The sequence below is a fragment of the Ascaphus truei genome, chromosome 13, assembly GCF_040206685.1.
Source record: "Ascaphus truei isolate aAscTru1 chromosome 13, aAscTru1.hap1, whole genome shotgun sequence".
Classification (NCBI taxonomy): Eukaryota; Metazoa; Chordata; class Amphibia; order Anura; family Ascaphidae; genus Ascaphus; species Ascaphus truei.
In genome coordinates, this window is record NC_134495.1 from 11,572,653 (window position 1) to 11,590,212 (window position 17,560).

General features: G+C 52.8%; 1 protein-coding gene across 1 annotated transcript; it reads left to right on the forward strand.

Annotated features, from left to right (window-relative positions):
- The first annotated feature begins 13,126 nt into the window (after nucleotides 1-13,126).
- Nucleotides 13,127-14,172, forward strand: LOC142464502 (uncharacterized). The gene has a single exon (XM_075567883.1). The coding sequence runs from the start codon at nucleotides 13,137-13,139 to the stop codon at nucleotides 14,097-14,099; it is 963 nt and encodes a 320-aa protein (XP_075423998.1). The 5' UTR covers nucleotides 13,127-13,136; the 3' UTR covers nucleotides 14,100-14,172.
- The last annotated feature ends 3,388 nt before the right edge of the window (nucleotides 14,173-17,560 follow it).

Below are 17,560 nucleotides of genomic sequence, written 5' to 3' on the forward strand. Positions count from 1 at the left end.
CACGCTGTATGTTATACACAGACATGGCACTGCCTGGCACGCTGTATATTATACACAGACATGGCCCAGCCTGGCACGCTGTATGTTATACACAGACATGGCCCAGCCTGGCACGCTGTATATTATACACAGACATGGCACTGCCTGGCACGCTGTATATTATACACAGACATGGCCCAGCCTGGCACGCTGTATATTATACACAGACATGGCACTGCCTGGCACGCTGTTTATTATACACAGACATGGCACTGCCTGGTACGCTGTATATTATACACAGACATGGCCCAGCCTGGTACGCTGTATATTATATACAGACATGGCCCAGCCTGGCACGCTGTATATTATACACAGACATGGCACTGCCTGGCACGCTGTATATTATACACAGACATGGCCCAGCCAGGCACGCTGTATATTATACACAGACATGGCCCAGCCTGGCACGCTGTATATTATACACAGACATGGCCCAGCCTGGCACGCTGTATATTATACACAGAACATGACCCAGCCTGGCACGCTGTATATTATACACAGACATGGCACTGCCTGGCACGCTGTATATTATACACAGACATGGCCCAGCCTGGCACGCTGTATATTATACACAGACATGGCCCAGCCTGGCACGCTGTATATTATACACAGACATGGCCCAGCCTGGCACGCTGTATATTATACACAGACATGGCACTGCCTGGCACGCTGTATATTATACACAGACATGGCCCAGCCTGGCACGCTGTATATTATACACAGACATGGCCCAGCCTGGCACGCTGTATATTATACACAGACATGGCCCAGCCTGGCACGCTGTATATTATACACAGACATGGCACTGCCTGGCACGCTGTATATTATACACAGACATGGCCCAGCCTGGCACGCTGTATATTATACACAGACATGGCACTGCCTGGCACGCTGTATGTTATACACAGACATGGCACTGCCTGGCACGCTGTATATTATACACAGACATGGCCCAGCCTGGCACGCTGTATATTATACACAGACATGGCACTGCCTGGCACGCTGTATATTATACACAGACATGGCCCAGCCTGGCACGCTTTATATTATACACAGACATGGCACTGCCTGGCACGCTGTATATTATACACAGACATTGCACTGCCTGGCACGCTTTATATTATACACAGACATGGCACTGCCTGGCACGCTTTATATTATACACAGACATGGCACTGCCTGGCACGCTGTATATTATACACAGACATGGCACTGCCTGGCACGCTGTATATTATACACAGACATGGCCCAGCCTGGCACGCTGTATATTATACACAGACATGGCCCAGCCTGGCACGCTGTATGTTATACACAGACATGGCCCAGCCTGGCGCGCTCTATATTATACACAGACATGGCCCAGCCTGGCACGCTGTATGTTATACACAGACATGGCACTGCCTGGCGCGCTGTATATTATACACAGACATGGCACTGCCTGGCACGCTGTATATTATACACAGACATGGCCCAGCCTGACACGCTGTATATTATACACAGACATGGCACTGCCTGGCACGCTGTATATTATACACAGACATGGCCCAGCCTGGCACGCTGTATATTATACACAGACATGGCACTGCCTGGCACGCTGTATATTATACACAGACATGGCACTGCCTGGCACGCTGTATATTATACACAGACATGGACCAACCTGGCACTCTGTATATTATACACAGACATGGCCCAGCCTGGCACGCTGTATATTATACACAGACATGGCACTGCCTGGCACGCTGTATATTATACACAGACATGGCCCAGCCTGGCACGCTGTATATTATACACAGACATGGCCCAGCCTGGCACGCTGTATATTATACACAGACATGGCCCAGCCTGGCACGCTGTATATTATACACAGACATGGCCCAGCCTGGCACGCTGTATATTATACACAGACATGGCCCAGCCTGGCACGCTGTATATTATACACAGACATGGCCCAGCCTGGCACGCTGTATATTATACACAGACATGGCCCAGCCTGGCACGCTGTATATTATACACAGACATGGCACTGCCTGGCACGCTGTATATTATACACAGACATGGCCCAGCCTGGCACGCTGTATATTATACACAGACATGGCACTGCCTGGCACGCTGTATGTTATACACAGACATGGCACTGCCTGGCACGCTGTATATTATACACAGACATGGCCCAGCCTGGCACGCTGTATATTATACACAGACATGGCACTGCCTGGCACGCTGTATATTATACACAGACATGGCCCTGCCTGGCACGCTGTATATTATACACAGACATGGCACTGCCTGGCACGCTGTATATTATACACAGACATGGCCCAGCCTGGCACGCTGTATATTATACACAGACATGGCACTGCCTGGCACGCTGTATATTATACACAGACATGGCACTGCCTGGCACGCTGTATATTATACACAGACATGACCCAGCCTGGCACGCTGTATATTATACACAGACATGGCCCAGCCTGGCACGCTGTATATTATACACAGACATGGCACTGCCTGGCACGCTGTATATTATACACAGACATGGCCCAGCATGGCACGCTGTATATTATACACAGACATGGCCCAGCCTGGCACGCTGTATATTATACACAGACATGGCCCAGCCTGGCACGCTGTATATTATACACAGACATGGCCCAGCCTGGCACGCTGTATATTATACACAGACATGGCCCAGCCTGGCACGCTGTATATTATACACAGACATGGCCCTGCCTGGCACGCTGTATATTATACACAGACATGGCCCAGCCTGGCAAGCTGTATATTATACACAGACATGGCCCAGCCTGGCACGCTGTATATTATACACAGACATGGCCCAGCCTGGCACGCTGAATATTATACACAGACATGGCCCAGCCTGGCACGCTGTATATTATACACAGACATGGCCCAGCCTGGCACGCTGTATATTATACACAGACATGGCCCAGCCTGGCACGCTGAATATTATACACAGACATGGCCCAGCCTGGCACGCTGTATATTATACACAGACATGGCACTGCCTGGCACGCTGTATATTATACACAGACATGGCACTGCCTGGCACGCTGTATATTATACACAGACATGGACCAACCTGGCACTCTGTATATTATACACAGACATGGCCCAGCCTGGCACGCTGTATATTATACACAGACATGGCACTGCCTGGCACGCTGTATATTATACACAGACATGGCCCAGCCTGGCACGCTGTATATTATACACAGACATGGCCCAGCCTGGCACGCTGTATATTATACACAGACATGGCCCAGCCTGGCACGCTGTATATTATACACAGACATGGCCCAGCCTGGCACGCTGTATATTATACACAGACATGGCCCAGCCTGGCACGCTGTATATTATACACAGACATGGCACTGCCTGGCACGCTGTATATTATACACAGACATGGCCCAGCCTGGCACGCTGTATATTATACACAGACATGGCACTGCCTGGCACGCTGTATATTATACACAGACATGGCCCAGCCTGGCACGCTGTATATTATACACAGACATGGCACTGCCTGGCACGCTGTATGTTATACACAGACATGGCACTGCCTGGCACGCTGTATATTATACACAGACATGGCCCAGCCTGGCACGCTGTATATTATACACAGACATGGCACTGCCTGGCACGCTGTATATTATACACAGACATGGCCCTGCCTGGCACGCTGTATATTATACACAGACATGGCACTGCCTGGCACGCTGTATATTATACACAGACATGGCCCAGCCTGGCACGCTGTATATTATACACAGACATGGCACTGCCTGGCACGCTGTATATTATACACAGACATGGCACTGCCTGGCACGCTGTATATTATACACAGACATGACCCAGCCTGGCACGCTGTATATTATACACAGACATGGCCCAGCCTGGCACGCTGTATATTATACACAGACATGGCACTGCCTGGCACGCTGTATATTATACACAGACATGGCCCAGCATGGCACGCTGTATATTATACACAGACATGGCCCAGCCTGGCACGCTGTATATTATACACAGACATGGCCCAGCCTGGCACGCTGTATATTATACACAGACATGGCCCAGCCTGGCACGCTGTATATTATACACAGACATGGCCCAGCCTGGCACGCTGTATATTATACACAGACATGGCCCTGCCTGGCACGCTGTATATTATACACAGACATGGCCCAGCCTGGCAAGCTGTATATTATACACAGACATGGCCCAGCCTGGCACGCTGTATATTATACACAGACATGGCCCAGCCTGGCACGCTGAATATTATACACAGACATGGCCCAGCCTGGCACGCTGTATATTATACACAGACATGGCCCAGCCTGGCACGCTGTATATTATACACAGACATGGCCCAGCCTGGCACGCTGAATATTATACACAGACATGGCCCAGCCTGGCACGCTGTATATTATACACAGACATGGCACTGCCTGGCACGCTGTATGTTATACACAGACATGGCACTGCCTGGCACGCTGTATATTATACACAGACATGGCCCAGCCTGGCACGCTGTATGTTATACACAGACATGGCCCAGCCTGGCACGCTGTATATTATACACAGACATGGCACTGCCTGGCACGCTGTATATTATACACAGACATGGCCCAGCCTGGCACGCTGTATATTATACACAGACATGGCACTACCTGGCACTCTGTACATTATACACAGACATGGCCCAGCCTGGCACGCTGTATATTATACACAGACATGGCACTGCCTGGCACGCTGTATATTATACACAGACATGGCACTGCCTGGCACGCTGTATATTATACACAGACATGGCACTGCCTGGCACGCTGTATATTATACACAGACATGGCCCAGCCTGGCACGCTGTATATTATACACAGACATGGCACTGCCTGGCACGCTGTATGTTATACACAGACATGGCCCAGCCTGGCACGCTGTATATTATACACAGACATGGCACTGCCTGGCACGCTGTATGTTATACACAGACATGGCACTGCCTGGCACGCTGTATATTATACACAGACATGGCCCAGCCTGGCACGCTGTATATTATACACAGACATGGCACTGCCTGGCACGCTGTATATTATACACAGACATGGCCCAGCCTGGCACGCTGTATATTATACACAGACATGGCACTGCCTGGCACGCTGTATATTATACACAGACATGGCACTGCCTGGCACGCTGTATATTATACACAGAAATGACCCAGCCTGGCACGCTGTATATTATACACAGACATGGCCCAGCCTGGCACGCTGTATATTATACACAGACATGGCACTGCCTGGCACGCTGTATATTATACACAGACATGGCCCAGCATGGCACGCTGTATATTATACACAGACATGGCCCAGCCTGGCACGCTGTATATTATACACAGACATGGCCCAGCCTGGCACGCTGTATATTATACACAGACATGGCACTGCCTGGCACGCTGTATGTTATACACAGACATGGCCCAGCCTGGCACGCTGTATATTATACACAGACATGGCACTGCCTGGCACGCTGTATGTTATACACAGACATGGCACTGCCTGGCACGCTGTATATTATACACAGACATGGCCCAGCCTGGCACGCTGTATATTATACACAGACATGGCACTGCCTGGCACGCTGTATATTATACACAGACATGGCCCAGCCTGGCACGCTGTATATTATACACAGACATGGCACTGCCTGGCACGCTGTATATTATACACAGACATGGCACTGCCTGGCACGCTGTATATTATACACAGACATGACCCAGCCTGGCACGCTGTATATTATACACAGACATGGCCCAGCCTGGCACGCTGTATATTATACACAGACATGGCACTGCCTGGCACGCTGTATATTATACACAGACATGGCCCAGCATGGCACGCTGTATATTATACACAGACATGGCCCAGCCTGGCACGCTGTATATTATACACAGACATGGCCCAGCCTGGCACGCTGTATATTATACACAGACATGGCCCAGCCTGGCACGCTGTATATTATACACAGACATGGCCCAGCCTGGCACGCTGTATATTATACACAGACATGGCCCTGCCTGGCACGCTGTATATTATACACAGACATGGCCCAGCCTGGCAAGCTGTATATTATACACAGACATGGCCCAGCCTGGCACGCTGTATATTATACACAGACATGGCCCAGCCTGGCACGCTGAATATTATACACAGACATGGCCCAGCCTGGCACGCTGTATATTATACACAGACATGGCCCAGCCTGGCACGCTGTATATTATACACAGACATGGCCCAGCCTGGCACGCTGAATATTATACACAGACATGGCCCAGCCTGGCACGCTGTATATTATACACAGACATGGCACTGCCTGGCACGCTGTATGTTATACACAGACATGGCACTGCCTGGCACGCTGTATATTATACACAGACATGGCCCAGCCTGGCACGCTGTATGTTATACACAGACATGGCCCAGCCTGGCACGCTGTATATTATACACAGACATGGCACTGCCTGGCACGCTGTATATTATACACAGACATGGCCCAGCCTGGCACGCTGTATATTATACACAGACATGGCACTGCCTGGCACGCTGTTTATTATACACAGACATGGCACTGCCTGGTACGCTGTATATTATACACAGACATGGCCCAGCCTGGTACGCTGTATATTATATACAGACATGGCCCAGCCTGGCACGCTGTATATTATACACAGACATGGCACTGCCTGGCACGCTGTATATTATACACAGACATGGCCCAGCCAGGCACGCTGTATATTATACACAGACATGGCCCAGCCTGGCACGCTGTATATTATACACAGACATGGCCCAGCCTGGCACGCTGTATATTATACACAGACATGACCCAGCCTGGCACGCTGTATATTATACACAGACATGGCACTGCCTGGCACGCTGTATATTATACACAGACATGGCCCAGCCTGGCACGCTGTATATTATACACAGACATGGCCCAGCCTGGCACGCTGTATATTATACACAGACATGGCCCAGCCTGGCACGCTGTATATTATACACAGACATGGCACTGCCTGGCACGCTGTATATTATACACAGACATGGCCCAGCCTGGCACGCTGTATATTATACACAGACATGGCCCAGCCTGGCACGCTGTATATTATACACAGACATGGCACTGCCTGGCACGCTGTATATTATACACAGACATGGCCCTGCCTGGCACGCTGTATATTATACACAGACATGGCACTGCCTGGCACGCTGTATATTATACACAGACATGGCACTGCCTGGCACGCTGTATATTATACACAGACATGGCACTGCCTGGCACGCTGTATATTATACACAGACATGGCCCTGCCTGGCACGCTGTATATTATACACAGACATGGCACTGCCTGGCACGCTGTATATTATTCACAGACATGGCACTGCCGCCATCTTCAATTTGGGTCTCATAGGACAGCACAGAAGCGTCATCCCAACAGCCTGCCCGGGATGTGCGCCCCCCTTCCATGCCCAGCTCTGGGGAAGAGTGGGGCGCTCCATTCATTTGTGAGGTGCATTAAGCACAGTGGAACGGGCCAACTCCAGTCCTCAAGGGCCACCAACAGGTCAGGTTTTCAGGCTATCCCTGCTTCAGCACAGGTGGCTCAATCAGTGACTCAGTCAAAGACTGAGCCACTGATTGAGCCACCTGTGCTGAAGCTGGGACTGATTGAGCCACTTGTGCTGAAGCAGGGATATCCCTAATACCTGATTTGTTGGTGGCCCTTGAGGACTGCAGTTGGCCGCCCCGGGCGTATCAGTCACAGTGTGTATGGGAACATGCAATGTCCTTCTCATTCTTGCTTTGCAGGTCCCTGCGGCACAGACAGCGTTAAGGTATAAATGTCCCCGGCCCCCAAGCCCTGGGGTGGGGGGGCGGGGGGGCTGTAATTGAGGTCATTACACAGAAGGGACTGATGTTTTATTACCTGCGCTAATTGCCTTATTATTAAAGGGTCAGAGAGGGCAGAGCCTCCTGCGCGGTCATTGCAAAGTCAGCTGGGACTTGAGTTAACCCCTTAATCACCGACTTTCCTTCAGCGTTCAAGCCTTGGAAATAAGACTTTGGTGTGAAGTGAAGGGGAGACGGGCACTGCCGCTGCCCATACTGTACCTGTATAGTGTATAAGGGGATGCCTTAGGTCGGACACAGTGAGGGGGAGGCTGGCACTGCCACTGCCCATACTGTACCTGTATAGTGTACAGTATAAGGGGATGCCTTAGGACAGGGGGGCGCAAACTTTTTTCCCTGCGCCCCCCTGCCGGCTGTCCCCTCACTCCCGCGCCCCCCCCAACCCCAACTTACCCGCGCTCCGGCGTAATGACGTCACGTTGCCATAGCAACGTGACTGACGCCGCGTTGCCATGGCGACGCAGGGAGGAAGCCGCCGGAGCCACGGTAAGTTAGGTTTACAGAGGCCCTGCAGCTCCCCCAGCACTTAATTTAAGTGCCTTCGGGAAGCGCGCGGGGCCTCTGTAAACCCCGCGCCCCCCGTCGGCAGTGTCGCGCCCCCCCTGGGGGTCGCGCCCCACAGTTTGCGCACCGCTGCCTTAGGACACAGTGAGGGGGAGACGGGCACTGCCACAGCCCATACTGTACCTGTATAGTGTATAAGGGGCTGCCTTAGGACACAGTGAGGGGGAGACGGGCACTGCCACTGCCCATACTGTACCTGTATAGTGTATAAGGGGATGCCTTAGGACACAGTGAGGGGGAGACAGGCACTGCCGCTGCCCATACTGTACCTGTATAGTGTATAAGGGGATGCCTTAGGACACAGTGAGGGGGAGGCTGGCACTGCCGCTGCCCATACTGTACCTGTATAGTGTGTAAGGGGATGCCTTAGGACACAGTGAGGGGGAGGCTGGCACTGCCGCTGCCCATACTGTACCTGTATAGTGTGTAAGAGGATGCCTTAGGACACAGTGAGGGGGAGGCTGGCACTGCCGCTGCCCATACTGTACCTGTATAGTGTATAAGGGGATGCCTTAGGACACAGTGAGGGGGAGACGGGCACTGCCACTGCCCATACTGTACCTGTATAGTGTATAAGGGGATGCCTTAGGACACAGTAAGGGGGAGACGGGCACTGCCACTGCCCATACTGTACCTGTATAGTGTATAAGGGGATGCCTTAGGACACAGTAAGGGGGAGACGGGCACTGCCACTGCCCATACTGTACCTGTATAGTGTATAAGGGGATGCCTTAGGAAACAGTAAGGGGGAGACGGGCACTGCCACTGCCCATACTGTACCTGTATAGTGTATAAGGGGATGCCTTAGGACACAGTGAGGGGGAGGCTGGCACTGCCACTGCCCATACTGTACCTGTACAGCGGGTCCTCAGTTATCCGATGCAATGCAATCCGCCGTCGGAAAGCGGGTCCAATGTTAATCAGCGGTGACCATCGGATCAGCGAATTCGGCGTCGGACAATGCGTCCGGTGACTGCATTGTGCGGCGTCGGATAGCGCGTTCGTCGGTAAGCGGCATGTCGGATAGCGAGGACTGCCTGTATATTGTGGGGGGAGGGGGACTGCCTATATATTGTGGGGAGGGGGGGGGGACTGGCACTGTTGCTGCCCTGTATGTGGGGAATGTCTTCCGAATGTAAGCAGGTTCCCGCTGTGAGTTCCTATGCGGCTCTGGAACATGTGAGGGTGACCCTGGCACTCCAGCACTGAAGGGGTTAAGTGCATTGCTTTGCTGGTGTGCCAGCGCCTCGGGGTATGTGGTAGCTGAGCCTCCAGCGAGTGTCGTCCTTGGGGGGCTAATGAGAGAGGAGCAGCAACAACCTTAATCAGCCCCCGGAGAGATCAGATCCCGTAACGGACGGACGGAGTGTCCTCAGCCAGCAGGACAAACATAGAGACACCTGTATCCTAACCCCTAACTACCCCCACCCAGGGACTACCCCACCCAGGGGTTACCCCCACACAGGGACTTCCCCCACCCAAGAACTATCCCACCCAGGGGTTACCCCCACCCAGGGGTTACCCCCAAACAGGGACTACCCCACCCAGGGGTTACCCCCACACAGGGGTTACCCCCAAACAGGGACTACCCCACCCAGGGGTTACCCCCACACAGGGGTTACTCCACTCAGGGTCTACTCCACCCAGGGACTACCCCACCCAGGGGTTACCCCCACCCAGGGGTTACCCCCACCCAGGGACTACCCCACCCAGGAACTATCCCACCCAGGGACTTCCCCCACCCAGGGACTACCCCACCCAGGGGTTACCCCCACCAAGGGACTACCCCACCCAGGAACTATCCCACCCAGGGACTACCCCCACCCAGGGACTACCCCACCCAGGGACTACCCCCACCAAGGGACTACCCCACCCAGGGACTACCCCCACCCAGGAACAACCCCACCCAGGAACTATCCCACCCAGGGGTTACCCCCAAACAGGGACTACCCCACTCAGGGGTTACCCCACACAGGGACTACCCCCACCAAGGGTGTACCCCACCCAGGAACCATCCCACCCAGAGACTAACCCACCCAGGGGTTACCCCCACCCAGGGACTACCCCACCCAGGGACTACCCCACCCAGGGACTACCCCACCCAGGAACTATCCCACCCAGGGGTTACCCCCAAACAGGGACTACCTCACTCAGGGGTTACCCCACACAGGGACTACCCCCACCAAGGGTCTACCCCACCCAGGAACTATCCCACCCAGGGACTACCCCACCCAGGGGTTATCCCCACCCAGGGACTACCCCACCCAGGGGTTACCCCCACCCAGGGACTACCCCACCCAGGAACTACCCCACCCAGGGGTTACCCCGTCCCATGGTCTACCCCACCCAGGGATTACCCCACCCAGGAACTATCCCACCCAGGGGTTACCCCCACTCAGAGTCTACCCCATCCAGGGATTACCCCACCCAGGAACTACCCCACCCAGGGGTTACCCCGACCCATGGTCTACCCCATCCAGGGATTACCCCACCCAGGAACTATCCCACCCAGAGACTAGCCCACCCAGGGACTACCCCACCCAGGGTCTACCCCACCCAGAGACTACCCCACCCAGGGACTACCTCACCCAGGGACTACCTCACCCAGGGGTTACCCCCACCCAGGGTCTACCCCACCCAGGGACTACCCCAATCAGTGTCTACCCCACCCAGGGATTACCCCACCCAGGGATTACCCCACCCAGGAACTATCCCACCCAGAGACTAACCCACCCAGGGGTTACCCCCACCTAGGGACTACCCCACCCAGGGACTACCCCACCCAGGGACTACCCCCACCCAGGGACTACCCCACCCAGGGACTACCCCCACCCAGGGACTACCCCACCCAGGGACTACTCCCACCCAGGGACTACCCCACTTAGAGTCTACCCCACCCAGGGGTTACCCCCACCCAGGGACTACCTCACCCAGGAACTATCCCACCCAGGGTCTACCCCACCCAGAGATGACCTCACCCAGGGAGTACCCCACTCAAGGACTACCCCACCCAGGGTCTACCCCACCCAGAGATGACCTCACCCAGGGAGTACCCCACTCAGGGACTACCCATCGAGGAACTAACCCACCCAGGGATTACCCCAATCACAGACTTCTCCATCCAGAGTCTACCCACACCCAGTGACTACCCCACCCAGGAACTACCCCACCCAGGGATTACCCCAATCACGGACTACTCCATCCAGAGTCTACCCCCACCCAGGGACTACCCCCACCCAGGGACTACCCCCACCCAGGGACTACCCCATGGTATGAGCACCAGACACTCAAGTAAATATTGTGACAATGAAATGAAAGAACAAACAACTCGTGTCCATCCGTGTCCTTCCGTTTCCCACCGTGTCCTTCTGTGTCCTTCCGTTTCCCACCGTGTCCCTCCGTGTCCCTCCGTGTCCCTCCGTGTCCTGCTGTCTCCCAATACACCAGTTAGATTGCAAACTCTTTGGGGCAGGGACTCCTATTTACTTTTATGTATTATTCTCCTCTCTGTCGCGCCTTGTATTGTAGTGTAATGTATGTCTTTATTTATATAGCAATGTAAAGGGGGGTTAAGGCTGCACACCACAATATATAAATAAATACATACAGTTGACCGGTGCTGCTGGTTCAAGGAAGTACCTGCCAGGAAATTCCAAAGTACACTGAGGAAAAAAGAGAGATCCAGCGCTCCACGGATTTCAAGATAATGAATTTATTGTGCCACACTTATTGTGTGGCACAATAAATTCATTATCTTGAAATCCGTGGAGCGCTGGATCTCTCTTTTTTCCTTTATTTATATAGCTCCATTAATGTACATAGCGCTTCACAGCAGTAATACACGTGGTAATCAAATAAATAACAGATAATATAAATAACAGATCATGGGAATAAGTGCTTCAGACATAAAAGTAACATTAAGGAAGAGGAGTCCCTGCCCCGAGGAGCTTACAGTCTAATTGGTAGGTAATGAGAATGTACAGAGACAGGAGGAGGGAGTTCTGGTAAGTGCGTCTGCAGGGGGCCAAGCTTTATGTATCATGTGTTCAGAATATCCACAGTGCTATTCATATGCTTCTTTAAGCAAATGTGTCTTAAGGTGAGTCCTAAAGGTGGATAGAGAGGGGGCTAGTCGGGTACTGAGGGGAAGGGCATTCCAGAGGTGTGGGGCAGTCAGTGAGAGAGGTTTAAGGCGGGAGAGGGCTTTACATACACAGGGAGTAGAAAGAAGACATCCTTGAGAAGGATAATATCTCTGCACGGTGCTCTGTACACTGACTGGTATAATACAACGTTACCGGTCCCCTGATCTCCTGTGTAGACCCCATCTCTTAGTGTAAGTACTCGGTACCCTGTATTATGGGCCCCTGAGGTCAGTGCAGAACAACAAGTGGTTCTGCAGCTCCCTGTGCATCGCCCTTGTTCTTGTGCTGTGTGGTTGCCACAGTAGCTGTGACATCATCTCCCCCCAGGGGCCACTGGTCTCTAAGTACGAAACTCCCAGATACTCCCAGACTCTGCTCAGCTTCAGGGCTAAGATGACTACGGAAAGCACCATGAGGCTTCTCTACACCATCACCGAGGGGTCACAGGGCGAGACTCCCCCCGCCTCCCCCCAGAGTGCGGGGAGCATCACACCAGCTCAAGAGATGGAGCAGGAGGTGAGGGCTCCATCATCCACAGCAGCAGAAGACACTCTGGGCAAACAGCCAGAAGGCACCACTGCCTTCATTAATGGGCCTTTCAGCAAAGGGAGAAGCCACCCCCGCCTGGCACAGCTCAGGGGGCAGATTCGGGCGCAGGTCAGGGAGCACAGCCCCAGGAGCCCCATGATGGAACTGGTGGAGAAGGTGACCCAAGGTCAGGCAAGCGCCAGGGCTCAGGCAGACGGAGGCGGGCATCACGGGGCACAAGAGGGCATCCCGCTGTACCAGTGCTCCAGCCCGACCTGCTTTGCATCAGAGCTGGAGGGGATGCTGCACGCGGAGCTGACCGCACTGCGGCTGGAGGTGAAGTCCAGTCTGCAAGCCATGAGGGCAGAGCTGGGGCAGGAGCTGCGGGCACTGCACAGGGAGGTCAAGGTTTGCTGCCACCACTGCCCAATCAAGGACGGTGACCCCCCGAAACCAGGTGAGAAACGGCCGGAGTGGAAAAGCGTTTTCCGGAAGGTGAGCCGCAAAGATGAGCAGGAGGTTCGATCTCCGGCCAGGCTGGACAGGCAGATCAAAGCCGCCCGGTCAGTGCCCTCTCTGGCCAATCAGTCAGCCCCCAGCAGGAACCAGGTGCTGCTGAGGGCCATGACCACCATCGCGGCTAGAAACGCCCTCATGTCCGGTCTGGGGACAAGGTCAAACTCTGACCCTGCACAGCCACCTCCTAGGAAACCCAGTCACAAACCCACCATGAAGACCCAGGAGGCCGCGGGTCACAGCAACGGGAACTGGGGCAGAAAGGTCACCCCTCTCCCACAAAACGGGGCACCGGCTGCTGAAGCTCACTGAGGGGCCGGCTGTCACTCCCTGCATGTGACAATCATCCAGAGAGAGCCGGGACCTGGTGGGACCAGGGACATGGTCAGAGAGAGCCGGGGGGAGGTGAAGCATCTGGGACAGAACCAAACCCCATGCTACACAGCGCTGGGAGGGGGGTGAGGGGCAGGAGGTGAGACTATGCGAGGGGAGCCCCCATTACAAGCGGTCAGAGACACTGCCGGACTTCGGTCTACACGTCGCATAGACAGAAAAAGAAACACTTTGTAACAGGACAGGAAACAGGGAGGTGGAAGAGACACCTTTAACGGCTACCTGATGTTTGAAAAGAGTGCAAGCTTCATGGCCAACCAGGTCCCTGCAGACATGCTACAAAAGAAGCTGCTGGAGTCACATATATATTGTGATACAGCGCAGAATATATCAAAGAACTGGAACCTAATATGTGAAAGCACGGTGATAGGAATGGTTAGAGTCCCAGTGATGTGAGAGGGAAATGCAGCGTGAGGTGTGTACGGTATATAGAGGTGTGTATGGTATATAGAGGCAAAACTTAACATAGCGTATTAGGTAACATCTGAGTCACCTAGAGAGGCCTATATCAAGGGTGTCCAACTCCAGTCCTCAAGGGCCACCAACAGGTCAGGTTTTCAGGATATCCCTGCTTCAGCACAGGTGGGTGAATCAGTCCGAGCTTCAGCACAGGCTACTGATTGATTAAGTCACCTGTAACACGCACAGCTATCTGTCACTCCCCCCACCTGCTGTAACACGCACAGCTATCTGTCACTCCCCCCACCTGCTGTAACACACACAGCTATCTGTCACTCCTCCCACCTGCCGTAACACACACAGCTATCTCTCACTCCTCCCACCTGCCGTAACACGCACAGCTATCTGTCACTCCCCCCACCTGCTGTAACACGCACAGCTATCTGTCACTCCCCCCACCTGCTGTAACACACACAGCTATCTCTCACTCCTCCCACCTGCCGTAACACACACAGCTATCTCTCACTCCTCCCACCTGCTGTAACACTGATTGAGCCACCTGTGCTGAAGCAGGGATATCCTGGAACCCTGACCTGTTGGTGGCTCTTGAGGACCGGAGTTTGCCAACCCCTGGCCTACACTACATCCGGCAAAATGCTTGAAATGAGTGAGTTATTAATCGGTACTAGCAGAGTAACGAGCCTGTCGCGAACGGCATTTTTGTTTTCATTAGTTGCCCGGAAATCATCAATTAGATCGCACCGAAGTACGAATATTTTTTTCTCTCTCAATGTGGGCGTAAGCGTCAATGAAATATATTGGTGCCAGAATATGGGGTGTTTGCACCGATGGACGCGCGTGAAAACAACGCGCCCCGAGCATCAGTTTTACCTGCGTCAGTCCTGCAAAGTGTGTTAACGTTGTTGCAGAATTAAAAGTGCTTTAAGTTATGCATCAACAAACATTTGTTTTCGCCGTGGCACAGATTGTGCATTTATACAAGATCATATATTAGGCTATTATAGAATCAATGGAACGATGGATAGTTATTAATACTAAAAACAACGAAATGCTCAAAATATTTATTTTAAGTGTATCGGGCAGGTATGCAACACATCGCGATGCGCCCTAATTCCTTTCAGATAACAAACTACGGGTCATATTTAAAAGCTATATAACGACCTTCAGCGCACGCACATTTCCGTAAAGGGTTGTTATTCTTGTCAGCACTGGAAGATCTGTTGGTACATATAGGAGGCCCCTATGTTCTTACGATACCAAATGTACGAAGTGATATCTCTCCCATTTAACCCAACAGGATTTCCGTGTTTGATAAATGGGGGATGGGGGGGGGGGGGTATTTTTGCGTCTATTTTGCCGCAGAGACTTTAATAATTACTTCTTCTTGTCTCTCAGGCGGCGCTGGGAACGTCAAATGCAACTGACTGGGAGGAAGGTTTAGTAAATAAAACCCAATGGGTTTATTCTCAGATCTGCTGCTGCTTTTGCAGCAGGGATATATATATATATATATAACCTGCCAGATGCATCAGTCTGATAAGAGGGGGGGGGTAGATGGGTAGGTACGAGGCGGGGGTGAGGAGAGTAGATAGAGAACTGTCTGGGTTCTGACATCTGTTCTGGTCTTTGCATTGGGACATGTTTATCGTACAGCAAATAGAAATCTCACTTTAACCAGCATAGCGTATATAATGTGGGGCTGAAACCTATTGCAGCTTCACATTGGAAAGCCAGTATAACCCGCCTCACACGGAAGAGATCCAAAAGGTCGAAAAAGCTGTCTGTGAGCAGGGTTACTGGCTCTGCAATTCTTTATCCCAGGCTGAGCAATACGCAGGCATAAACTTTATAGGGAGTCCATATTAAAATGAACAAGAAGCTAAAGGTGACACACTGTGAGTGCTCATTTGCATGTCATTTCCCAGAATGCCTGGCTGCAGTGGGAGCACTGTATCATGCTAAGAGATAAAGGGGAAGGGCAGGGTGGCAGACCTGTCGGAGACACGTGAATGCGCTCACACGTGGGACTGTTATTTGCTGAAAGGTTTATCTGCACTCTGGGGAAAGCTGCACCCAGCCCAAGGACACGTCCCACGCAGGCACCAGGTGTGAGGGTGACCCCGAAGCGCCAGCCCTAAAGCCGAGTCTGTGATCTGCTTCAATCCAGAGCCCACCAGGAACCCGCCCACATCCCCCTCTCTGCTGGGCTGGAGACGCTCAGCCGGATCGTGACTGTCTCTGAAGTGGGTGAAACCTGTTTGAAACCCCAGGGCCAGCTCCTCGTGACCTTGGAGAAGTCACTTTATCTCTCTGCTCCTCAGGCAGCGATATTAGACTGTAAGCTCTGCGTTTCACGGCCGGAACCTTGCCCAGCAGTCAGGGTAATGTGCAACGCCAGTTCTCAAGAGCCACCAACAGGTCGGGTTTGCAGGATATCCCTGCTTCAGCACAGGTGGCTCAATCAGTGGCTCAGTCGAAGACCTGTGCTGAAGCAGGGACTGATTGATCCACCTGTGCTGAAGCAGGGACTGATTTGAGCCACCTGTGCTGAAGCAGGGATATCCTGAAAACCTGACCTGTTGGTGGCCCTTGATGACAGCAATTGGCCACCCCTGGTGCAAAGCAATGCAGCGCTGGCCTCTCAGCAGGGATGGGGTTAAAGAGGAATGACTAGAAACAGAATCTGCATGTTACATTTATACAGGAAAATCCTATTACAATGACTGAAATATCTTCTTTTCTGTTCAGGAGTGAATGGGTTAATGAAGCCTTGATCTGCGGTCTGGCAGTGAAGGGGTTATTGGGGCGATGCTCTGCGGTCTGGCAGTGAAGGGGTTATTAGGGCGATGCTCTGCGGTCTGGCAGTGAAGGGGTTATTAGGGCGATGCTCTGCGGTCTGGCAGTGAATGGAGGTTATTGGGGCGACGCTCTGCGGCCTGGCAGTGAGGGGGTTATTGGGG